Source organism: Chanodichthys erythropterus, chromosome 3 (genome assembly GCF_024489055.1).
Source record: "Chanodichthys erythropterus isolate Z2021 chromosome 3, ASM2448905v1, whole genome shotgun sequence".
Lineage (NCBI taxonomy): Eukaryota > Metazoa > Chordata > Actinopteri > Cypriniformes > Xenocyprididae > Chanodichthys > Chanodichthys erythropterus.
Window position 1 is genome coordinate 53,829,374 of NC_090223.1, and position 27,319 is coordinate 53,856,692.

The following is a 27,319-nucleotide window of genomic DNA, read 5'->3' on the forward strand; positions in this document are numbered from 1 at the left end:
TTTGTGTTTATTATTTTATTGTATATGTGTGTTTTGTTACTTAGATTTGATGTGATCCAGCAGAAATTGTCCTGTGAATAAACAGTAAAGATTTCTTCTGGAAATGCCGAGATCATGGGATTAAATTCCAGGAAATGAACAATCTGATCAAATGTACTTTGAATACAATATAAGTCATTTTTAATAAAATCATCTGCCAAATGCATAAAAGTACATGTAATGAAGCTAAAAGAACATGATGTTATTAATGGCCTTTTATACATATTTATCATTAAAGCAATTCATTAAAATATTCTCTGGAATATATTATTTACATTGTATCGTCTTTGCAGTGTAACTTTCTACCCAATATTAGATAAATGTGAGATGTGTTTTATATGTTAAATGTTTTGTACGGTGCTTGTCACAAGAATCTAGTTCAAAAACATCTTTACAGAGAATAATGCCTGTGAACGAGATACAAGTGAGGAATAATATAATATCAGGAGAGACTCAAATACTGTAAGATCTGAAGCTGCGGCTCACTCTCCTCACCACCAGAGGTCACTGTCGCCTGAGCAGCGCTGACAACAACTATTCTGTTGATAGATTTAACAACTTTTCAGACTAACTTAACATTTTTTTAGTTGAAAGCCTGCTACCGGGAGTAAAATGCGGGGTTCTTTTATTAGGGGTATAGTCTGTTTAGGTCTCGATCACACAGAGAATAATGTCTGTGAACGAGATACAAGTGAGGAATAATATCGGTAGAGAGACACTAATCTGAAGCTGCGGCTCACTCTCCTCACCACCAGAGGTCACTGTCGCCTGAGCAGCGCTGACAACAACTATTCTGTTGATACAATTTAAGACTACCTTAACATTTTTTTATTATTATTTTTTGTTTTTATCAAATAACAAATTTAGCTGTTTATAACATGCATTGCATTTGGCAACTTTTATCAACTTTTGAAAAGTGACTCAAATGATAAAAAATCTGGCATTTTCCTCTAAATTCCAGAGAAAGAGGAACATTGATCAGGAGCTCATCAGTCTGGAGAGAGTTGAACAGAGTCCAGCAGAAACACATCATATGAATGAAGCTGATCAATAATAATTGTTCATTTATGACACACGTTATATTAGTTTGTACAAAAACTCTTAACAGAGTCTGATCTGGTGAGGATGAACGTGAACAAAACTATTTTACATTTTATTTCCAAGAGAACAGAGATGTTTTGGAGGATCCACTAAAGGAGTTTTAGACATCGATGCTCCGGGACTCACTAGATCTTGTGCTCCTCGAGGACTAGTGATGATGTCACCATAACAAAATTATATTTGACTTCAATATGAAACTGACTGAAATATCTCAAAACTGAACTGATATCACAGTAAAAGCCTAAAACAACAGATGAACAATAGATGACAGAAGATGAACTCTTTCATTTATTACTCAAACAAGATGATGCAGAGATTTTTACAACATTGATAAAAGATTAAAGTTATGAACTGATTCATCAAACTCAAAAAATGTTTGTCTGAGTTTTGTGTCTCCAGTGAAGAGTCGAGTCTGTTTCTGTGGAGGATGAGCAGAAAACACTGATGTTGAGCTGCTTGTTGATTTATTTAAAGAGTTTCTGTAACTCTAACTAGATCTGGTTTGTTCCCATGGTAACCTGAACTTGAACCCTGTCCTTCTCCCAGTCTTTGGATCTTGTTCCCATTTCTGGTCTGAATTTCAGTGTGGATCATCTTTGATTGTGTTTGAAAATAAACTGCTGAAACTGGATTCTTGATCCGCCTCGTCCTTCACAACCGAAACAAGTTCAGTGAGTCAAAATCACATTAAATTAAACAGATTTGAGTTAAATTGATGTTTTCAGGTTTAATTTCACTCAGTTCAGTTTCAGTTACAAAAAGTATTCAATCAGTTCAGTTAAAATTTATATTAATATTCTTTGTTTAGTGGATTCAAACAAGTTCATAGTAATAATGTACTTGCGTTACAGTATAAATATTAGTGTGTGTGTGTGTGTGTGTGTGTGTGTGTGTCAGTCAGTGTGTGTGTTGTTTAATGTGACACAGAGACACTGAAGAGTTTGTATTATAAAGTGTAAATCCAGCACAGAGGGGTTGATCAGTGAATGTGTGTGTGAATGTGTGTAAGTGTGTGAGTGTGTGTGTGTCAGAGACGCTGTAGAAGGACAGAGTGCCGGCCGACACGTCCACAAACACTCCTGCTCTCTTACTGACTGGAGCAGAAGATATGACAGTTTCCTTATTGTGACGGACAGTGAATCTGTGATCAGAGCAGATCAGACTCCAGGACTTCTCATTCCATCCAAACTCACAGTCATAACTCCCTCCTTTCCTCTGGATTCCTTTATAAGCCACTGATATTTCAGTATTATATCCACTCCATTCAGCCTCCCAGTAACAGCGTCCAGTCAGAGTCTCTCCACACAGAACCTGAGGATTATTCCACACATCAAATCTCTCTGGATGATCAGGATACGACTGATTCTGTCCCACAAACGTCACCTTCCTGTTCTCCTCAGACAGAACGAGTCGAGGGTGTGCTGTGTTTGGATCCAGTGTGAGATCACAGGCGTCTGAACACAAAAATAACATTTACAAAGATATATTATATTATTATATTATCAATATTATTATATTATTATAAAGATTGTCAAGAGAAACTCTGAGCAGAAAAACTGAAGAAGTTTAAAGATTAAAGTTTGAAGATTTTGAAGGAAATGAAACAGATTGAGAGAGAGATTGATTCTAGAGTGTTGCTATGCGGTTGCTAGGGTATTCTGAGTGGTTTCTAGAGTGTTCCCATGCGGTTGCTAGGGTATTCTGAGTGGTTTCTAGAGTGTTCCCATGCGGTTGCTAGGGTATTCTAGGTGGTTGCTAGTGTGTTCCTATGCGGTTGCTAGGGTATTCTAGGTGGTTGCTAGTGTGTTCCTATGCGGTTGCTAGGGTATTCTGAGTGGTTTCTAGAGTGTTACTATACGGTTGCTAGGGTATTCTAGGTGGTTGCTAGTATGTTACTATGTGGTTGCTAGGGTATTCTGAGTGATTGCTAGTGTGTTCCTATGCGGTTGCTAGGGTATTCTGAGTGGTTTCTAGAGTGTTGCTATATGGTTGCTAGGGTATTCTAGGTGGTTGCTAGTGTGTTCCTATACGGTTGCTAGGGTTATCTGAGTGGTTTCTAGAGTGTTACTATACGGTTGCTAGGGTATTCTGAATGGTTTCTAGAGTGTTACTATACGGTTGCTAGGGTATTCTAGGTGGTTGCTAGTATGTTACTATGTGGTTGCTAGGGTGCTCAGTCTGTTTGCTAGGGTGTTACTATGCGGTCGATAGGATGTTTCTATGCGATTGTTATTGTATTCTGGGTGGTTGCTGGGTGTTCTTATGAGGTTGCTAGGTTCATGGTTAGGTTGCTAAGGTGTTGCTATGCGGTTACTAGGATACTCTGAGTGGTTGCTAGGGTGTTGCTACTGTATTCTCGGTGTTGCTAGTATTCAGGTACATTGCTAGGGTGTTGCTATGTGGTTGCTAGGGTACTCTGGGTTGTCACTAGGGTATTCTGGGTGGTTGCTATGCAGTTGCTTAGGGTGCATAGATAGATAGATAGATGTGAGTTTCAACTCTAGGAGGAGCAGCATTTAGAAATTTAGTCCAAGAAGAAGAAAGTTAAATAGTAGATCAGTACATGTGTCTTTTTCAAGCAAACTTAATAAGAAAACAACAAACACTGAAACTGTGTGTTTGACGACTTACATTTGTGTAGTCTTGATGTAATCATGAACTCTCCTCCGTGATCCACACTAGAAAACACAAAGACACATGTTTGTTTCACTATATAGATGAGTAAATTGTCCTCAATAAGTTAAATGAACCCTTTTGCACATAAGTTGAAAATATTCTGTCCGACCCCCCAGCGTGAGTTTTTTTAAGGCGACCGTTATTTAGAACGTATCACTTTATGGTTTCCATGGTGACGCGTCATTGCTTGTTACGTGACACACCGCAGCACTTTATGAATCTGCTTTCATTTAATTTTTCCTTTTTTATTCAAAATATTCACTTTGTTAACTATAGCATGAAATATCTAATATTCCGATTGCCAAATATGTGCAAGTGGATGTGTTTTGCTGTTTAAACACCTTTATAATGATCATGTTAGATGAGCCATATGAGAGATGGGTGCCGCCATGTTAGTTTGCGCCGCATGGAGAATCGGATCTATTGGATTTACAACCCGTGAATTTATCCACTTCTCCCGAAATACATGAAAGTAAGTGAGTCGGTGAACTGGGGAAGAATAGAGTAAGTTTTAAAGTTACTTTCACAATGTGTATCTGATATGAATTAAACATGTCGTCTAATTATAATGGAAATGATTATTTCTGCTTCTATAGACATCATTGTGTATTTTACAATCTCCAAATATATTGTTTTGTTACTACTCATGTGTATTTAAATGTCTGAAACCTAAAATAAACATTATTTGGTTGAAAACCGTGCGTCCGTCTCTGGTTTAGCGCCAGCCAAAGCGCACACACACATTTGAATTGTCAGTTGATCACGTGATGCACTGAACATTCTGATCACACCGGTGTGATCGTACGCGTCAAAGGGTTAAATGAAGACATTTGTCCCTCACAATACAGCAGCTAAACAAGTACACAAAACACACACACACACACACACACACACACACACACACACACACACACACACAAACACACTGTACAAAATCTATATTTTGTCCTCCTGCACTAAATCTACCCGTCATAGAAAACTTTCTCCATTTTTACATTTTCAAATAAGCATAATTTAGTTTTTTATTAATCCATCAGTTTGTAGATCTACATATAAGACAGAAATATAAATGAACAAACGCTTGTTGTGGGACTTCTACAGATCGATTCAGATATTCAATGTCAAAAACTGTTTATGCACAAACCCCATTTCCAGAAGAGTTGGGACATTTTGTAAAATAAAAACCACAATCTGTGATTTGTTAATTCTCTTGAACCATTTTTTAACTGACAAAAGTACAAAGAAAATATTTCCAATGTTTTCTCTGAACAACATCATTGTATTTTGTGAATATAAACTAATTTTAATTTTGATGGCTGCAACACAGTCCAGAAAAGTTGGGACAGAAGCAAAATAAAAGTGAAAAGATTATATAATATCAAAGTTAAACTGTTGTTAAACAGTCTACAGTTATCAGGTGAATTGGTAACAGGTGAGGGAATCATGATTGGGTTTAAAAGAGATTCTCAGTCAAGAAAAGATGGTCATGGCTCAACACTTTGTGCCAAATGTCATGAGAGAATTGTCAAACAATTCAAAAATCACATTTCTCAATCCAAGATTGCAAAGAATTAATGTCTTTCACCATCTGCCATACATAATATTGTAAAAAAAAAAATTCAGGGAATCAAGAGAAATCTCAGTCTGTAGGGCAAGGCAGGACACCTCAGTTGAATGTGTGTGACCTTTGACCCTTCAGATGGCACTGCATGAGAAACCGTCATGCTACTGTGTTAAATATAGTCAGAATAAATGTTACAGTACAGTACAGTTGTCACTTAACAGTCTGATGCTGAATCAATAAAATGCAGCTCTAACTCTGTTACACAAGGAGAAAGATACACATTTGTTCAATGCAGAGATTCTGCTGAGTTCTCTGAGCTCGAGCTCGTCTCAGATGGTCTAAAAGTGGAAATGTGTGCTGTGGTCAGATGAGTCCATGTTTCAGCTTGTTTTTGGAAAAAATGGACATCGAGTTCTCAGTACCTAAGATGAAAGGGACCATCCAGACTTTCATCAGCGACAGGTGCAAAAGCAAACATCTGTCATGGTGCAACAGCATGAGTGACTCGCATTTGTGTGAAGGAATCACTGACATGGAGGCGTGGATTGAGATTATACAGAGACATAAACTGCCATCAAGATGACATCTTTACTGGGAAACAAGACAAAGCCAGGCCTCATTCTGCACGTGATTCATCAGAGGTTTCTAGACACTCGACACCAGCGGTACTTGAGTTCAGAGGCCAAGAGAGACGCGTTTTAACCACATGAAATGCAAAAGGGCCAAAAATTATAACTTGGATCGTAAGACTTTTATTTAGACCTATAAGACAATATCTAGCTGAGTCTCACTAGTACTTTAATGGTTGTCCTATTTAAAGTATCACTGAACATGAAAAATGACATTTAAAAAAAGAATAATTGCTTGTCTTGCTGTATTCTTAATGTACAAATGCATAAAGAAAAACAAGACCTTATGAAAAAAAGCTCTTATTCATAGTGAAATATCTGCATTGTCTTCACAAGTAATTTCAGGTCTGGCTGTTTGTCAGTAAGATGAAAACATTGCACTTTTTATAGTCTTTTATACTCCATTGCACCTTTTTAACACTTTTTATAGCGTCTATTTGTACTCAGAGTCACTCAAAGGTTTTGTTTTTATTATTATTATTATTATTATTACTACTACCTTTTTAATTTGTTCAGAATCCAAAAAATCTTTTTTTTTGTTCAATCAGAATCTCATGAATTCTCTAATTATAACGAACGTTGTAAACATGAGAAATAAGATATTTTCTGTGAGCTCAATGATGTGAAGACAGATCTGTAATGGGAGCGCTCTCTGCTTGCTTTCTGTTTCTAACACATTGACAAAGAATAAAAGTTTTGTTTTTCATGCTGCAAAGAGGACTATCGGCAACTCACTGCAAAGTTTGAGTTATGTCAACTGCATTACAAGATGAAAAAATAAAGTTACTTTGTTTTTACTTGCGTGCACAGTCTTGAGTCTTTGATAGCGTCCACGAACACAAGTGCTCGACACATGCGCACTAGAGAGATTCATGCTTGTCTAGTTTTTTTTTCCTTTAAATAGTCACAATAAAATGTCTTTATACACGTTTAAAATAGAGTGGCTGGCATCTTTTAATCCCCTCACACGAGCGCTCTTCAACACGGCTATTGTGTTTGTTGTTACTCTTGTTCTGTCTTCTGTTTCTTTTCAACAAAGAGTAAAGAACCCAAGAGGCGAAACTCTTATCCTGATTGGGCAAAAGCCACTACATTTCACACCATTATGGGGTGAAAATGCCATACTCAGACCTAGTGGAGGAATACTATTATTATTCCATTAGTTCAGGGCCCGTATGTATAAAAGCAGCTCAGAGTCAAATTTTAACTAATTTTAATTAAGTGTGTCAAAATTCTTAGATTGATATATAATTTTACTCTTAGACTCAAGAATAAGTGTGATTTAGGAGAGCAAGATGGCAGCAGAGAAGAAAAGACACGTGCTTTCCAATGAAGATATGCTGTATTGGAGTTTTATGATGACATGTTGATAAAATGATATAAACTTGATTGTCAATTCTTTTTGTAACTGACCTAGTAAGAAAAGTAATAACTTTAAATAAATGTAATACATTTAATAAATATTACTTAAACAATAATTATTATGTTTAATGCATTTTAATACATTTAAAGGTGCTGTATGTGATTTCTCAAATTCGTGGTTGATATTTGAAATTAACCCAAACAAACATTGCGCCGTCTCCAAAACTCACTCCAATACGAACCAGCCTGCACTGAGTCTCAAACTCCGGCCTCCGTATGTATAACACTTCTCAGAAATGCTCTTAAGAATAGTCTTAAGTTTTGACTTAAGTGTCAAAACATTCTTAGTAAAGAGTAGGACTTTTCTAAGAGTAGGAGACTTTACTAAAAGTTGCTTTTAGCTTCTTTATAAAAGTATAAGACAGATTCTTAAGTGCTGACTGAAGTGTTGTGAACTAAGGACTACAATGATGTCAACTCAAAATGGTCGCCCTCAACCTCTGAATCAGCCAATAGCGAGCCTGCAAGGGTGAAGTCACAGCAGCACAACACCAATCATTTAATGTTATAATAAAAAAAATCATTGGAAAAGACACTGAAATGTTTTAATATTTTTTTTTTAAATAGCATTGCATTGTGCAAAATTATCACACATTAGTATTGATGGTGTGTAATCTTTTTCTATTGATAAACGTCTCCTCATTTACAGTTAGAGCAATGATGTGTCATGAGTTCATCAATGGCTCCAACAACTGCAGGGAAGCCCACAGTCAATATAAAAGTGCTTTCTTTTGCTGCATTGATGGTCAGTTGGAAATTCAATGAACTGCCATAGAGAAGTGGCCAAATGTGATGTCCAGCCATATGAAAACTGACATCTTCAACCTTAATTCAAATATTTTTAAAAAATGTGTTAAAAGATGTAAGCATATCGTGTAGCTGTGCTTGGAGTCAATTGTTTCATGTGTGATAATGAAATGAAATTTCTAATTATTTAAAATGATTTTTGGCCAGTCTGTCATACAAAGAAATTATGAACACATGCAAAAACAAGAGAGAACAATTAAATATTAAAAACTGATTATGTTGTAGTTAATGTCACATTTTAAAATATTTAAATAACATAAAAATAAAAATATTTTTTCTCATATTTTGATGGTTTAAGCAAAATTGTTTGCGATTAACAAGAAACTCTTGTTTGTATTTACTCTTGTGTACTGTATGTTCATTTTTTTGTGCTTCCTTGTCGTTCGTTCATCATCTGCGCTTTATTTTTCGTGAACCATTTTGACATCCACTCTCATTACCTGTGTAACAGAGGCCAGACAGTGAGAGTTTTGCAGGTAAACTACTGCACACTGACGCCGCTAGAAATGAGGTGTTTAGCATCATTGATAGTGCACTCTCCTCACATGACAGCAGCGATTGGGCCGAAGTTCGAGACAGACTCAGTGCAGGGTGGTTAGTAATGAAGAGAGGAGTGGTTTTGTTTGGGTTGATTTCAAATAGCAACAGTGTTCAACAAAGAATTTGAGAAATTGCATAAAGCACCTTTAAATGTATTAAAATGCATTAAACATTAATTATTGTTTAAGTAATATTTATTAAACTGACCTAATAAGAAATGTAATAACTTTAAATAAATTGAATAAATTGAATAAATATTACTTTAAATATTACAATAATGTTACATTCTAAGAATTTTGACACACTTAAGACTATAATTTTACTCTGAGCTGCTTTATACATACGGGCCCTGATCACTGCTGTCATGCGCAGTGCACTATCAGTGATGTTAAACACCTCATTCTCTAGCGGGCGTCAGTGTGCTGTAGTTTACCTGCACAACTCTCACTGTCTGGCCTCTGAGTGAATGTCTGTTTATCAAAGCTGATGCACAACAAAATGCTTCACGAAAAATAAAGCGCAGTTGATGAATGAATCACAAGGAAGCACAAAAAATGAACGTACAGTACACAAGAGTAAATACAAACAAGTTTCTTGTTAATCACAAACAATTCTGCTTAAACCATCAAAATATGAGGAAAATATTTTTATGTTTATATTATTTAAATGCTTTAAACTATGACATTAACTACAACATCGTTTAACACATTTTTTAAAAATATTTGAATTAAGGTTGAAGATGTCAGTTTTCATATGGCTGGACATCACATTTGGCCACTTCTCTATGGCAATACATTGACTTTCCAACTGACCATCAATGCAGCAAAAGAAAGCACTTTTATGTTGACTGTGGGCTTCCCTGCAATTGTTGGAGCTGTTGATGAAATCATGACACATCATTGCTCTAACTGTAAATGAGGAGACGTTTATCAATAGAAAAAGATTACACACCATCACCAACACTGCTTCAGAAAAGCATCAGAGCATAAATGAATCAGGGTATCGAATCAGCTGTTCCGAGCGCCAAAGTCACAAGATTTCAGCCGTTGGCAGTTTGACACACGATCTGAACCTGAATCATGATTCGATACACTGATTCATTGTGCTCCGAAGCTTCCTGAAGCAGTGTTTGAAATCAGCCATCACTAAATAAGTCGTTATTTTGGGGTTTTTTTTGGTGCACCAAAAATATTCTCGTCGCTTTATAATATTAATATTGAACCACTGTACTCACATGAACTGATTTAAATATGTTTTTAGTACCTTTATGGATCTTGAGAGAGGAAATGTCATTGCTCCTAATGAAGGCTTCATGTAGCCATCGGATTTCAACTAAAATATCTTAATTTGTGTTCCGAAGATGAATGAAGGTCTTACGGGTGTGGAACGACATGAGGGTAAGTAATAAATGACAGAATGTTTGGGTGAACTAACCCTTTAATTACAACTAAAATATACTTGGTACAAAATACACTTTAGGTTAACTAATCATTAACACACTTGAAATACACTAATAATTAGTCTGGCTGCAAGTATACTTAGCATTCTTTTTTTCACTAGGGATGATGCATTGCTGTGTCTGTTATCCCATAATTCCCACTTTTGCTTTAACATACAACACTGCAAAAACGAGCTGTTATTGTCTGTTATATATTTATTTTCCAACATTCCCAATTTTTCTGATGCATGTCCTTAATTTAATTTCATATGTTGGTATTAATTCAGTGTTTATAATGCTAATACTTGAACTTCGAAGAATTTTAAACCAAACTGACTGGGTTTCTAGAGAGCAAAAGCTTTGTGAAAAAAGTGGAAGACTTAAAAACAAAGTGTGTAAAATAAACTGTTAAAAAGATTTGATGATCACTAGCGATAGTATTTTATTCTGTGTTGTCATCATTCAGGTTGGATTTTAGATTTAATGTACATTTTTTTAACAAAGCAACTGATATTGCCATAGAAACTAGTGGACCAACGAGTCGCTTTCACCACAAACTGGCAGAAACGCAGGGCCGCCGCTGGGCGCCGATGTTTCAATGGAACGTTCTATTGAGTTTCGCTTCTTGTTAGTGTATATTCTTTGTGTTCAGACTGAAACAACAACACTTTGTGGACAAACTAAATTAGTGTAAAAACTATTCAATGCGCACGTGCAAAGTGCCTTCAGTCTACATTGTTCTTTGTGGTTAGAAACACTGTGCTGCGCGCGTACACTATACACATTCTCTGATGATTACAGCGTCAGGCGTACTGTACACATACCCTAGTGTACGTGTAAAAAACAAAGTACTATTCATGCTCATTTTGAAGGCAAATTAAAATAAAAATATATTTATATGTAGCATAATGCGGGCCACAAATTTAATGCTGACGGGCCGCTGTTGAGGAGGCTACCCCTGCTCTACACCATACAGTGGATGTGTCTGACTGACTGCAGTCCAGATCTGGCTCTTATTTAAAATGTTTGGCACATCATGAAAAGACAATCAGACAACGATGACAGATGTCTTGTATCAGACGAAATTGGGTAAAAAATCCACTTGCAAAACTTCAACAATTAGTATCCTCAATTCCCAAATGATTAAAAATTGTAATTAAAAGGAAAGGTGATGTGACACAGTGGTAAACACGGCTCTGGCCCAACTTTTCTGGAGTGTGTTGAGCCATCAAAATCAAAATGTGTTTATACTTACAAAATACAATAAAGTTGTTCAATGAAAACATTGGAAACCTTTTCTTTGTACTTTTGTCAGTTATGAGGTTCGAGAGAATTAACAAATAACAGATTCTTGATTTTATTGCATTTTTCACAATGTCTCAACCCTTCTGGAAATGATGTTTGTATGTTATTTCTATATGAACCCTTTACAGCTGTAATTGATCAACACAAATCTCATGAAAGGAAAAGTTCAGAGAGACGTTACATCGTTAGACTTTCTAGGGATGTGGAACAGAATAACACAAGAAAAGACTAATATACCCAGAGTGAAATATGAGTAAGTTTCATCTGGAGACCGCGAGGAACCTTGAAGATGATAACGGTCGAGTACTTGATTTTGCTCTGTGGATTATTAATGTCTTCTCTGGTGGATTACTTCACTCAGAGGAGAGTGACGGTGAACAATGACTGTTGCAGACGCATCTTGAGACTATTGTTCACAAATAAAAGACTCTGTCATTATTCTGTACATTATTTATGTTGCCTGTGGGTTTTTGGTGCATTATATTGTACATACAAACGGATGGAGCTTTATTACCATTTCTCACTTTGTGTTTTTATATACTCACATCTTTATCTTGAATCAACACTGAACTGATTTCAGCTGAATAACGAGCTGCTTTACAGCAGAACTGAATTCTGTTTGCATCATTGATTTTGTTATTTTCCTGTTTATCCCTGTAAAGCTGCTTTGAAACAATCTATATTGTATAAAGCACTATAGAAATAAAGGTGACTTGACATCTCAAAGAACAAACCCTAGTTAGTGTGAAATCACACCAATATGGCCTGATCGCTGATCAAACACAGAAGCTTCTCATATTGTGTAGAGTCACACTCCCTCATTTCTTTCCTCTGTTGATTCTTTCTCTGTATTCACAAATACAGTTCATTTATGTCTCAAAAACACAATCTGACAATCTCTCACACAATCACAGAAAATCCATCTATCTCTGAGTTTCTCCTCTTTCTCTTATTTTTCACACATTTTTGCAGAAAAAAATTAGGAAAGAGGTGTTTAGGTAAAAAAAAAAAAAAAATAGTAAAATCTTCAGAAATTGTGATTAATGTTTCAGTGATTCAGTGTGCTTCAGCTGTAAGAAGTTGTCAGTTTCAGCATCAAAGCAGGTGAAATTGCCAGTATATTATTGTTCTTCTACATCCTGATTAAGAAAAAAAAAGTGTCTCTTGACAACCACAAATACTATGAAAATCTCTCACACACACACACACAGACTAGTCAGGGTGATTTTCTGCTCAACATACTTGAGTTTGTCCAGATGGTTGAGTGCTTCAGAAAGCAGCTTCAGTGCTGATTCTCCTGGATGATTGTAGCTCAGATCCAGCTCTCTCAGGTGTGAAGGGTTTGAACTCAGAGCTGATGCCAGAGCAGCACAACCTTCTTCTGTCACCAAACACTGAGATAATCTAAAACAACAGTAAATGTTCTTATTTAGACAGAAGAATATACATATATAATACATGAAAGGGCTCTTTTACTGCCAGATTGCAGGCTAAATTTCACCCTTCAATTACCTTTACAAAGACCTCTTGTAACAGGTATGCAAAGTATACGACTAAATATTGTTATAATTCACACAAAATTATTCTCTTATACGTTTTATGACCTGATCTAAAGGTGCGCTTCTCCTTTAAGTGTTGCGTGGTCACAGTATGACCTAATTTCCTGTCCTGTCTCCTCTTATTCCATTTTGAAATGTGATTCAATGTAAGAGGTAGGTTTCTTTTGTCATCCTGTTAATTTAATTTAATCCTTATTTTAATTATATCTTTCCTATCTATATTTCCACCAAAACTTATGTGTAAAGTACTATTTTATCTATCCTTGGGATTATTTTTGTTATTTTATATTCTTTGAGGTATATTTCTGTCTTTTATGAGAAACCAGCACATGGTAATGGAGGTGCATCATTTGTTTTATAGAGTGTTATAAGGGCCACTCAATCTGAGGCTGCTTTTTTGTCTCTGTTAAACATTAAACATATCCAGTGAATCAGCTGCCTGCTGTCCCGTGTCTGTCTTTGCATCACACAATGTAACACAACGCAGACCAAGTTTTAATACCCGGTGTCACTGGCCGCACATCACTCTCGCATAAGCGAGCCGCAGGGGTTACACTCTGACTGATTGCAATGAAATCGTGTTACTGTCTGATATATGAGAATACTCTCAGAAAGAGTTATGCATATATGACAACTGTTTATTTCTCAAAATACATGAACATGAACCACCAGAGCCATCAAGACCCTGCAAACTGCTCTCATCACTTTATGTCTACACAACGTCTCGGAACAGTAACAATCAGGACACCAGAGCCCCTCTTTATTTTTCTCCCTTAAACAAAATAGCCTTACCTTTCCAAGGTAAGACCACATCCACTCTGTAACTCAGGGTCAGACTGGGGCAAAAGATTATAACAGAAATATAAATGATATTTATACAGAATTTTAAATGGCACTTTTTATTATTATTATTGAACTGCTTATCATTAACTTTAATGATATGGATTTTTCTATAACGGATGCCGCCGATGTTTAGAGGTCAGGGTCAGCCGATGGCCGATATGTGCTGCTGATTTTTAGGGCCGATATCTTGAAGTTTTCCCCTCATTTGCATGCTACAATGTCACACTAATAATAAGTGGATGCGCAACATTTCTAAACTTATCATTTATTGAACACTGACTTGAACCATCTCTCGAATCTTAATTTTGTGCACTGCACTGTATTAAAATAATTATCCAAAGTTAACCAAACAAAACAATAAACTGACCAAGTATTAAATATATAAAACAGGTAGGCTAATATAAACTAAATCTGTCAATAATTTACATAAAAGTTTTAGAGCATTTATCAAGCAGAATTTTTCAAGTTTGTTGCAACATAAATGTAAACTTAAATATACATTTAAATAAAATAAATACAACTTTATAAAAAAAAAAATCAATTAAAAACGTTGTCATGTTGCTACTCTAAGTGATTTCTGACATTCTTGATGGTTAACGTTAGACAGGTTTAATGAGGATAATAACTGTGCGACATATGTATATGTATGTATATAGTCATTGGTTGGAACACATCACTTTATTAGGCTGGTGTCCATTTTTATAACACAGTTGATGGAAACGCACGCAGATGCACATATTCTTGAGCTGAATTTTCATTAATGCAAAGTTGGATGGTAACCCGGCTATTGTCTGCATCAAACCATGCTTCCGAACAAATGTCATACACTTCTGCGCAGTGGTGTAGCATAAATCCACAGGCCCCCCCGCGAGCCAAAAGTTTCAACCAGGAAGGGGAGCCAATGGATATCACACAAGAAGCAATGTGCAAACTTTGCAGAAGAGTTATGCCGGTAAAAGCTTAACCTCGGTCAGTATTCAAAGTTAAAGTAAAAGTGACGGAGCTGCCTGGCGCTGCATTAACGGAGCATTTTCTCTCAGAGACGAATTTCAACATAATATGCTGATAACGGTATATAACTGTCTTAATTCCATTATTTATCTTGTGGCCCGTACACAGTGTTGGGGTAGTTACTCAAAAAATGTAATTAGTTACTAGTTACTTCTGTAAATTGTAATGAGATTACTTTACTAGTTACTGCATTTGAAAAGTAACTTCACTACTTATTACTTTACTTTTTCTTAATTTACCGTGTAGATACATGGACAAACATTATAGCCCTATCATCACTTAACCTTTCTGCACAGAGTTTATTGTATAAATATTGAACCATATGAAAGAACAATAACCCCGTCTGCACAAAGAAATATGCCTCACCGTAAACAACAGAAATAAAGAAGGCTATGGTGGGGTCATTTTAAAATGGTGTCAACACACAAGTTTCAAAACACAGGCTTTGAATCGCTAAGTGAAAGTATAATGCTCACGGCCGCACGGGCATTCATAACGGCACCGCAGTGGACGCACGTTATGAACGACTGTGAATGCATTTTAATGATGGGTTCATTAATGATGAGTTAATTATTATTATTAATAAAAAAAAAACCCAACAACAAAACAATACAATCAATGACAAATTCGCTTAAATAGGCGCTCAGTCAAAGTGAGGCGAAATGGGCAAAGCTAGGTCAGACTCTCGTTCAGCCCACTTTGAATTGAGCAGACGCGTTCAGTTCTGTAACTGAATGGTCACATGCAAAATAAAGAAATAAAATATTAAGTTTTGTTAACCAAATTTAGATTTTTATTATTTGAATATTATTTAGTCTATTTGTTTGATTTGTAATGATTTAATTATAATTTAATTAATTGCTTGTCATCAACTTGCAATTCCCTTGCGAACCCCCTTTTGGGAAACCCTGTTTTTTTTAGAACATTATTTAAATTCATTCCTTGGCGACGCGTCATGCAGCCAAGCTACAGGTATCGCGTTTATTTTGTTTTTCCTTTTTATTAAAAATATTCAAAAACTTGTTAACTAGTCTATATCATGAATTATATGATATTTTCCGATTGTCATATGTGGAAGTGAATGCGTTTTGTTTAAACACCTATAATGATCATGTTAGTTGATAAAACAGGATCTGTCGGATTTACATTACATAAATTCATCATTTTTTCCCGAAATAAACGTAAGTGGCTGGTGAACTGGGATAAGAGAGTAAACTTTTGTTTTTGTTTCGCATTGTATCTGATATGAATAAACAACTTCGTCAAATTATAATTTAAAGGATTATCGCAGCTTCCATATGAGTATATCTGCATAACAAACTATAAATGTCTTTTTTATATATAGCCTAGTCCTAATTCAAACGTCTGAAACCTCAAATAAACATGTGGTTGAAAACGTAGATGTGAAATATGAAAAGCACAGAGCGCGTCAATCTCTGGCTCAGCGCCAGCAGCGGGAAAGCAGGTTTGAATTTAGCGTAGGCCTATTGAACGTTCTCATCACACCGGTGTTATCGTACACGTTAAAAAAATTAAAATCGATCGGGTGAAAGGGGACCAATTGAAACTGAGGGGGCACAAATCAGATCTGAGGGGGCAATATGCCCCCTTTTGCCCCCTCGTGGCGCCGGGCCTGCCAAAACCCCCGTCTCCATTTCCAGCTCCAGCAGCTACGTCAAATCGATCTCTATGGCAACGGCACACATACAGGCACACACATGCACGCACCACTTAAACAGACATAACTTTACACACAGGCAAACACGGCTTGGGTAACGAAGGATAGCGCGTTCCTATAGTCTAGTAAAGTAGTGTAGTTACCAATATTATTAGTGTAATGCGTTACTTTACTTCGTTACCCAAAAAATCGTTACTGTAATCCGTTACTTTGTAACTCGTTACCCCCAACACTGCCCGTACATATAGTGAAACAAATGAGAAGAATAGTATTTTGGGTTAAACAGCTTTTTCTTTTTCTTTTTTAAGTTGATGCTTGAAGTAGCCTAAAGCTGCTCTTAATTTTCATATTTGACTGCAGTGCTAGGAAATAATATAGACTGTTATTAATTTTAATTATAGGTCTAATTCATTGTATTATAGACCTAAAAAATGTTTAAAACTTTTTCAAAGAGGAGCTGATCTAATCTTTCTAATCTAAAGTCTAATCTTTTATTATCCTCACAGCACGTCAGTTATGCGGTGATGCACTGTGGAAAATAACAGGGCTGCACGTCAAATAGTAAATCATTTTGAAAACATTTCAAATCTCTGGTCCATACAGGGAAGTTTAATTCGCTAAAGTTCAATACCTACAGTACTATTAAATCAGTCCATATGCTCTGGAATGGTCTTAGAATGTAGTGCAGAATGTGGACTGTTTAATGATGTCTTTCTAGTGGTTATAGTGTTTGTCCTTTCAGGAACTTGACTTACTGTCATTTAATGGAATAGAGGTCCAATTGTGGAAAAAAGTGGAAAAATCCTTATGTTTATGAAAAATACAGCATATTAGAATGATTTCTGAAGGATCTGAGGAGTGGAATAATGATGCTGATCAGCTATGATCACAGGAATAAATTACATTTTACGATAAATCCACACAGAAAACTGCTATTTGACTGTTATTTTCGATCAAATAAATTCCACCTTCCTCACTCCAGCAGCCCACTCCTGGTACTCCCGATGGCCAGTCCGCCCCTGCTGTAACTAATTCTAAAGAAGTCTTGTAAATTTTATACATTCAAAAAGAGAGAAAGTGGAGTCTATGCATTTTTTGTTTTTGTTTTGACAGTAAGGAACTTTAAGGCACTAAGGACTCTTACTGACATTACTTGGTGTCCAGAGGGGAGTGGACAGCATCCATTAACAGATTTGATTGTCTGAGTATAATAATACATTGGGATCAAACCAGTGTGTAGTGTCTGGGACACCCAGTAATGTAAATCAGGTGCATAAAATATTTGAATAGAACATTTCTATACTGTTATTTTGCACAGACCAGTTAAACCCTCTATAAATACCTCAGTATGTTGAGTTGACAGTTTGAACTCTTCAGTCCAGTACAGAGCAGCTTTACTCCCGAATCCTGCAGGTCATTGTTACTCAGGTCCAGCTCTCTCAGGAGGGAGTTTGTTGATTTCAGCGCCGAAGCCACAATTTCACAGTTCTGATCTGTGAGATCACAGGCTGTTAATCTGATAAAAGAGTGGAGAATGGTTATATATAATTGTAATTATTGTGCTGCTGCACCATAATTAATTTGAGGAAACCAACTGTCTGAAATTGGCAGTTCAGAGGAAATCTAAACATTTCGTTGGCCATATCAATCACAGTAATGATTGCCTACACCAAACACTGATCACTAAACCTACCCATCACTGTAATCAAATCACGTAGTTGAGTGAGATGCAGCACACTTGGATCAATGTGGATCAGGGAAAAGAATGCAGCGATTAACAACTTTTAAATTTTAATTCATTAGTTAATTAACTAACTTTTAATTAACTTTTAAGCCCTACTTAAAAGAATGCAAATATAGTGTTGGGAGCACAATCTAATAGGCAGCATTATTCGTCTGAACACCAGCGCGCTGTCTGAAGCAGCTTTCTGTGTGCACAAGTCATGTGTCTGTTACAGGAGATCCATAGACAGCACACCTGTACCGCACTGCGTTCTCTTTTGTGTCTTGTCGAGCTTGAATGGATTAAAAGCATTTGCATAAATAAGAGTGTGATCATATAATGTTACACTGGCTATGAAGGAAAAAGGATGAATGAAAAAACAGATGCTGCATTATTTGTGTTAACTTAGAAAGTGAATCGCATGTGTTAATGTGCTAATTTTGACAGCATTAATTATTAGCATTAATTAATGAATGTAAAACTCAAACCTCAGTGTGTTGAGTTGACAGTTTGGACTCTTCAGTCCAGCACAGAGCAGCTTCAGGTTTGAATCCTGCAGGCGATTGTTACTCAGGTCCAGCTCTCTCAGAGAGGAGTTTGATGATTGTAGAGCTGAAGCTACAATTTCACACTGTTGATCACTGAGATCACAGGCTGTTAATCTGAAAAAAAGAAGACTCTGGTTAAAATTTAAAAAGCTTGATTGTCAAGGTATTTCTTTGTAACTGACCTAGTAAAATATGTAATAATTTATTTGGCATGCTAGTGTACTGGTGTCTCCATCAGATTGCAAGACTTCCTTGGTTAACAAACTTTAAACTGTAGAAAGCTTACTGCAGGAAAATCTGGCAAGTAAAGTAAAAATGTAAAGATGCGCAGTAGAGTGGATGATCATTACTGATACACATACTTGAGTTTGTCCAGATGATTGAGTGCTTCAAAAAGCAGCTTCAGTGCTGATTCTCCTGGGTGATTGTAGCTCAGGTCCAGCTCTCTCAGGTGTGAAGGGTTTGAACTCAGAGCTGATGCAAGAGCAGCACAACCTTCTTCTGTCACCAAACACTGAGATAATCTACAACAACAGTAAATGTTCTTTTTCAGTCAGTGTGCTTCATTTTTGGAGATGTTTTATTTATTTATTTTAATTATTGTGTTGCTGCACCATAATTAATCTGAGGAAACCAATTGTCTGAAATTGGCAGTTCAGAGGAAATCCCCAAAATCGAAACATTTGTTGGCCATATCAATCACAGTAATGATTTCCTACACCAAACACTGATCACTAAACCTACCCGTCACTGTAATCAAATCACATAGTTGTGGAGGAAGTAAGGTGATTGACAGGCCAGTTTACGGTGACAGGATGCGACAGAGAGAAAAGATGCGATTGTATGACGTGTTAGTATGTCCCAAAGCTTGTCTACTCTTTTACTACACACTCAAAAGTAAGTACTTTTTGTTCACAGAAAGAGTACATACTTTTAGGGCGTAGTATAAGTAGGTGAATTGGAACGCAGCACGAGTTAATTTCCTACCGTATCAGAAAGAAATGCAGCACGTTGATCTGCAGTCGCGAGTCTTTCATTTGGAGAACTCTCCTCATATTAATGCATAATGATGCATTTAAAAGTTAATGGCCATTCGGATCTTTATAAAAGTCCACATTGGTATTTGCAGATGAAAAATAACACGGGTAACATTAAATCTATATTTTCTATCAGGTTAAACTGATTATTAGTCACTCAAATCTCTCAGCGTCGATCGCGTATATCCGCCATGTTTTGTAGTTTTTAACACTTTTTACTCGTGTTTGTAGTTCTGAACTGAATCCTCGTCCAATGCGCAATGGGTTGTGGGCAATATTAGCCTTTATAGTGTGCACGGATCCACACTTCGAAAATCTACCGGAAATAGTAGACCATCCGGGGACTTTTGGCATACTCTTTTCAACATACTATGCTTTGGGACACACTTATTTTAATCTCACATACTATTTAGGATGGATAGTATGGACATTGGAACCATAGACATCATATAGGTAGACGCCCTATCGAACACTACTGCCTATTGGCACGGACGAGCCGTGGAGCCGCCATCTTGGACCGGTCGCCAGCTCCACTCAGTGTAACTTGTTTGACAGGTGCAATGAGCTGTCAGCGCATTTAATTAATCATATCTCACTGAATACCTAACTGATTTTGACGCGTGTATTTTTTTTTTTTTTGCTGCAAAGGTCATAGCTATGACACAGGACACATTGTTCAGTGTATTTTAATATTCATAGTAGGCTTAACAGTTATATAATATTCTGATATAAGATATAAAAAGTGACCAGACGTCCAAAATCAAAATATGTGATGTAGGATAAGGTGATTTATAAACCACACACTATAAATATGATAAAGAAGCAGAAACAGATAGTTGCAGTAAAATAAGATATCTCAGTAATACTAGCAGAAGTGGGAGGGGTAACTCGATTTGCGCTTTGCCGTCATGTGTGTATACATTATTGCTTCCTGATATCACGTGCACAAATAACAGTTATGTCCGGTCGAACAATGTATGTATTAAATTCAGATTGGATTGTATTGATAATAAGCACTTAACGTTACCTAACGCTAAAAGTAAGTTTCGTGCATTGAGCGCATTCTAACAAGTGCTTTCGAACTTCTTTCTGATCTGTAATAGTAAGTTATGTGGAAAACACTTGCCTAAATGTTATCCACATTATATGTCATCTGCAACAGCATTGTGTACTTTTATAACGATGCGTTTGGTCATTCATTTTTACATGCATCATGCAAAGATGAGGAGAGTTCTCTGCATTAAAGACCCATGACTGGCAGATCAACGAGCGACTACATTTCTCTCCGAAACGGTAGGAAAATAAATGTAATTCAATGTGGAGGATTTTAACTGTGACAAGATGATTGACAGGGTAGTTTAAACAGTTACAGTTTGAGTAAATAAGCGACAGAACGTCCGTTAAAGACGCAGTTATGAGGTAGTATGTCCCAAAGCTTGTCTACTCTTCTGCTACACACACTCTTTTTTTACAGTCTACACACTCAAAAGTATGTACCTTTTCTTTACAAAAACAGTAAATGCTTTTAGAACGTAGTATAAGTAGGCGAATTGGGACGCAGCTTACGAGTACGACCGGTCTAAGATGGCGGCCGCAAATCTCATCGCCCAGCGGCCAATAGGGCGTCTACCTATATGATGTCTATGATTGGAACGCAGGGTAAGAGAACACATGATTAAGGCAACCAATGGGGAAGTGACACAAGGAACATGAGAACCAATGAAAGAACAGAACTGAAACCCACATGACCATAAACAACCAATCAGAACATGACACATGGACTAAGGGAGAACATGAGGAGCACGGGAAGCATGACACAAACAAGCAACATGAAACAAACTACAAAATAAAAGACATGAAATCCAAAACATGAACACAAAACCAAAACACCCGTGACACATCACTACAACTTCTCTGAATAAAAAAAAAAAAAAAAAACAAAAAAAAACGATGCCAATATTTAAATACCAAAAACTCTTCGCTCGATAATATAGTTATATCAACCTAAATCTTAACATCAAAAACATCCAGTTAAACAAAAACACCTGAAACTAGGGGTGGATGAACATTTATTTTTGTTATTTCAGTTTCTTTGTTATTAAAAAATAAGAACAATAGGACAAATTATTACTTCAAATAGCATTCAAGAATACAGAAACTGAATGATCAAATGTCAATCTAAAACACTGCGTAGTCTTCACATCAATTAAATACACATTTGATTCATAATAAGCTACAAAAGATATTCAGTCAAGAGCAGTGAGTGATTTTCTCTTTGTCTTTTGTTGCTTGACAGACAGCAGCAGGTTAACTATATTAGGCTGCTGTCCCTTTAAGACTGAATGTACGGCCACGGATCCTACTGAAACGTATGCACGTGCTTTGTGTGTGTGTGTGTGTGTGTGTGTGTGTGTGTGTGTGTGTGTGTGTGTGTGTGTGTGTGTGTGTGCGTGTCTGTGTGTGTGTGTGTGTGCGTGTCTGTGTGTGTGCGTGTCTGTGTGTGTGTGTGTGTGTGTGTGTGTGTGTGTGTGTGTGTCAGACAGCAGACAACGCAAGACTGCAAGGAGTCGTCTTCCACAACTTATTGTGGTTAATAACTCGTTCTAACGTCAAGCAAGTCACGTAAGTAACAGTCGGGTGCCCAGTCTATTCACTGCTATATGCACTGACCTAAAACTTTGACTTTTCACAACGTTTTGTAGTAGCCAATTAAAGGTGGGATAAGTAGATTTTCAAAAATGCTGTTGGACATGAAATCAACCCAAACAAACTCACCCCTCTCTTCATTGCTCCGCCTCCAAAACTCACTCTCCAATCCTATCCCTAACCAACCTAATCTATGTCTGTCGATCACTGCTGGCATGCGAGCCAAGCACACTAACAATGACACTAAACACCTCATTCTCTAGCGGTCATCAGTGTGCAGTGGTTTACCTGCACAACTCTCACTATCTGGCCACTGTTGCACACGCAATGAGAGAGTGGATGTCTGTTTATCACAGCTGATAAGCAACAAAATGCTTCATGGAAAATAAAGCGCAGTTGATGAACAAACAACAAGGAAGCACAAAAAATTAATGTACAGGACACAAGAGTAAATACAAAGTGTTCATTGTTAGTTGACAACAGCACAGCAGCTCCAGAACTTCAAAAACCCAGTGTTACCCACGAATAGCGGGATCAAAGCAGCTTCCGCGTCTGTTTTCAGGCCTTCCCACTTAGCTCTCTCCAGCACTGGAAAGCTTTTCTAATATAAATGCAGGTCCTAAAGCTCTTGGCCATTCATTGGCCATTCTCTTTTGTGTCTTGTCGAGCTTGAATGGATTAAAAGCATTTACATAAATAAGAGTGTGATCATATAATGTTACACTGGCTATGAAGGAAAAAGGATGAAGCAAAAAACAGATGCTGCATTATTTGTGTTAACTTGGAAAATGAATCACATGTGTTAACGTGCTAATTTTGACAGCACTAATTATTAGCATTAATTAATGTAAAACTCAAACCTCAGTATGTTGAGTTGACAGTTTGGACTCTTCAGTCCAGCACAGAGCAGCTTCAGGTTTGAATCCTGCAGGCGATTGTTACTCAGGTCCAGCTCTCTCAGAGAGGAGTTTGATGATTGTAGAGCTGAAGCCACAATTTCACACTGTTGTTCATTGAGATTACAGGCTGTTAATCTGAAAAAAAGAAGACTCTGGTTAAAATTTAAAAAGCTTGATCGTCAAGGTATTTCTTTGTAACTAACCTAGTAAAATATGTAATAATTTCTCCCACTCTACAAATCAATGATCGAACTGTAGAAATTAAAGTAATAATTACATTTGCAGCAGTGTACCGGTGATGACTTGAGCCCATCAGTGCACAGCCAGCATTGTCTTAAATACACTATTGTGGCACTGACCACACCAAACACACAGTAGAGGCCAAAAGTGATGTGTGTTTTTTTTTATATATATTTTTATATTTGTAAAATAATTTAAAACTTGAGGCAAGAACAAAACACTAATCTTAGTGAAGGTATTTATCTGATAACATTATTTGGCAAAAAAAAAAAAAAAAGCTCACTGGAAAAGAATAACGCATTGACTGCATGCAACATAATTAGTTATTAATATTTCATTGGTCCTTCATGTGTTCACAATTTATTTGTATGACAGCCTGGCAATGCTTACAAAATCTTTAAGCAAAATCAAGCCACTTTTATGAGGATTTTGGGCTTCTCTGGATTTGTTGGAGCCATTGATGAAACTTCAGCTTCAACTGGAGACTTATATCAATAGAAAAGGATTCCAAAGCATCAATACTAATTTATCATAATTTTGCACAATGCAAATATTTTTTTTTAGAATAAAAATAAATATTAATGTTTCAGTGTCTTAATTAAATAATTGTATTATAATTACTTTAAATGATTGGTGTTGTGCTGTTGTGATTTCACCCTTGCAGGCTCACTATTGGCTGATTCAGAGGTTGAGGTCATTTTGGGTTGTCATCTTTGTAGTTTGCAACACTTAAATGTTACTTCAGTCAGCACTTAAGAATCAGTCTTACACTTTTATTAAAAAGCTAAAAGCAACTTTTAGTAATGTTGTCACATCCACACCTGTTCCGAACTCCGTTACCCAGAATCCTCCCTGCTCCACACCTGTTTGCACTTCCCTCATCAGGCCATTCCTGGATTCCCTGCACCTGGTCCTCGTCACTAGCAAGTTGGACTCAATCCTTGCACTCCCTGTCCGTTCTTATTATGTTACATGTGTGTATGGTGACTGCCTTACTTTTGATAATAAATCCCAGCTCTGTTGAAGTCTTTACCGCAACCTACAGTACTGTGACAAGTCTCCTACTCTTAGTCAATTTTGAATTGTGAAGAATTTTGTCACTTAAGTCAAAGCTTAAGACTGTTCTAAAGAGCATTTATGAGATGTTTTATACATATGGCCCCAGGTTTTTAATCAGGGAGATTTACCAATTAAAATAGACACAGCATAATATTTCATGAACTTTGTGTATAATGTTTTATTTATTCATTTATACAATTCTTTATTTTGAAAAAGTTAGCTGAATAGTGTCATTTGAAATAATCTTTTTAGTTTTGCCTTTTTTGTTTGCCTTATTTATCCTATTTATTGGTAGTACTGTGACACAATGATTGGAGAGGAGCGAAAGGAACATGAACGGGAAAGGAGCTCAAACCTGTTTATTTGTATTCCAGTTTTCATAAACCGCTATAAAGAAACTCACACTGTTAATATTACAGTAATTGTCCTTATATTCATTATCCAATAGTCCTTACTTAGCAGCTTAGATTAATCAATAAGTTAATTGAAAGTCATTCCGTAATACTTTTAAGTTCCCTGAGGGATTTTCACACTGTGCTTAAATACCTGTTTACCTTGATGTAAACAGGTTGCATGCAGCATTCATCCAATCAATGACACTAACATTGCAAATAAGAAAGTTAATCCAGGGTTTATGAATGCACAGCATGAAACATCGGTTTATAAATACCCAGGATAAATTGTTAACCCTGGATACATTCTGATCAGTGTGAATGTTTACAATGACACAGGGTTAAAGGATTAGTAAACTTTCAAAATTTCCTGATAATTCACTCACCCCCATGTCATCCAAGATGTCCATGTCCTTCTTTCTTCAGTCAAAAAGAAATTAAGGTTTTTGATGAAAACATTCCAGGATTATTCTCCTTATAGTGGACTTCAATTTAGCCCAAATGGTTGAAGGTCAAAATTACAGTTTCATTGCAGCTTCAAAGCGTTCTACGCGATCCCAGACGAGGAATAAGGGTCTTATCTAGAGAAAGAATCGCTCATTTTTTTAAAATTATACATGTTTTAACCATAAATGCTCATCTTGAACTAGCTCTCTTATTTTTCTCTATTAGAATTCCAGCAGTGTAGAAACTTTTAAGTGTATTACTGCCCTCCACAGGTTAAAGTTTGAACTAATTGTTATATTCTTGCACAAACATATTGTATATGACAAACTTTGACCTGTGGAGGGCAGTAATACACTAACCAGCATCTACACTGCTGGAATTCAAATGGACCTTTCAAATAAGACCCTTATTTCTCGGTTGAGAATGCTTTAAAGCTGCAATGAAACTAATTTTGACCTTCAACCATCTGGAGGCCATTGAAGTCCACTATATATAGAAAAATCCTGGAATGTTTTCATCAAAAACCTTAATTTCTTTTTGACTGAAGAAAGAAATGGACATCTTGGATAACATGGGGGTGAGTAAATTGTCAGGAAATTGTAATTTGAAAGTGAACTAATCCTTTAACTATTTCAAGTATGAAAATCCCTCTTGTATGTCAATAATTAATTATTGTATAAAACTGATAGTTCTGGGTCTTGACTCTAATTGGTTGAGCACAAGTTGGACGTATGACACTTAAGTCAAAACTTAAGACTATATTTAAGAGCATTTCTGTGAAGTTTTATACATACGGGCCCTGGTCATTTAAACAAAAAACCTAAAGCCTAAATACCAAAATTTGGACATTTATATGGAAGGATATTCTGGACTATTTTCAAAAGAAATTGAAAATTGTATTTGCAGTTGTGTTTTCCATATGTGGACGCAAAAATTGTGATATAATATAAATGTAACTGCAAATCTTGAGTTACCGTTTGAGTTTTTTTTTTTGTAAGTTTGTTTAGTATTTATTTGTTCTTCATTTTCCTTTTGTTTTGTGATTTTGTTGTCAATAAGGTTGTATATTTTTCTATACTTGTTGATAAACCTAAAATTAAAAAAATGTCATGGCGAATACTTTGAAAAATGGAGGTAATCTGTGAAATTGAGGAGAAAAATTGATGACAGTTCATACTCTATAGATTTCTTCTTACTCAAAAGTCATTTAGTTTTGGACAGATTAAATGAGTTTGTTGCCTTGACTAACAGCAGCATCAGTAATGTTGGCTTTGCCAACCAGAGTGAAGTGGCTGACAGGCTTTTTGTTAGGGACAGAACAACTAATGGACCAGGACGTCCTCTGATGGACATACCACCAGAGACGATTGAGTACTACATTGTATGTGGTTACTCATGTGTCCAGCTTGTGCGCCTGCTTGGAGTATCTGAGTGAACCATTTGTAGAAGACTAGAAAAGCATGGATTAAGGTACATACAATTTCCTCAATGTGTATTAGTCAAGATTCAGAATGTCTGATCTGTAGCAAGAAAGTATTGTTGGTGAATGTTACCTATTAAAAACAAATAGGCACTTTTGCTCAGGAGAACAATTAGTAAATGCAATGCATGCTGGGAGTCATGCGATGTATACTATGGTGGCTCCCAGCATGCATTACGCATGAAGGATGTCACCATTGTTGAGATTCATATGTTGTGATGTTTGTGTGTCTAAAG

General features: G+C 36.4%; 1 protein-coding gene across 1 annotated transcript in view; it reads right to left on the bottom strand.

Annotated features, from left to right (window-relative positions):
• Positions 1-2,009: 2,009 nt before the first annotated feature.
• LOC137017984 (NACHT, LRR and PYD domains-containing protein 12-like) overlaps positions 2,010-27,319 on the bottom strand; it is a 33,354-nt gene continuing 8,044 nt past the window's right edge. Inside the window, exons 5-11 of the mRNA XM_067382802.1 lie at positions 23,427-23,600; positions 19,246-19,407; positions 18,824-18,997; positions 17,955-18,128; positions 12,764-12,925; positions 3,772-3,818; positions 2,010-2,594 (exon numbers count right to left, since the gene is read on the bottom strand). Of these exons, the coding sequence (XP_067238903.1) occupies positions 2,038-2,594; positions 3,772-3,818; positions 12,764-12,925; positions 17,955-18,128; positions 18,824-18,997; positions 19,246-19,407; positions 23,427-23,600 (1,450 nt within the window). The 3' untranslated portion in view covers positions 2,010-2,037. The remainder of the gene's footprint in view (positions 2,595-3,771; positions 3,819-12,763; positions 12,926-17,954; positions 18,129-18,823; positions 18,998-19,245; positions 19,408-23,426; positions 23,601-27,319) is intronic.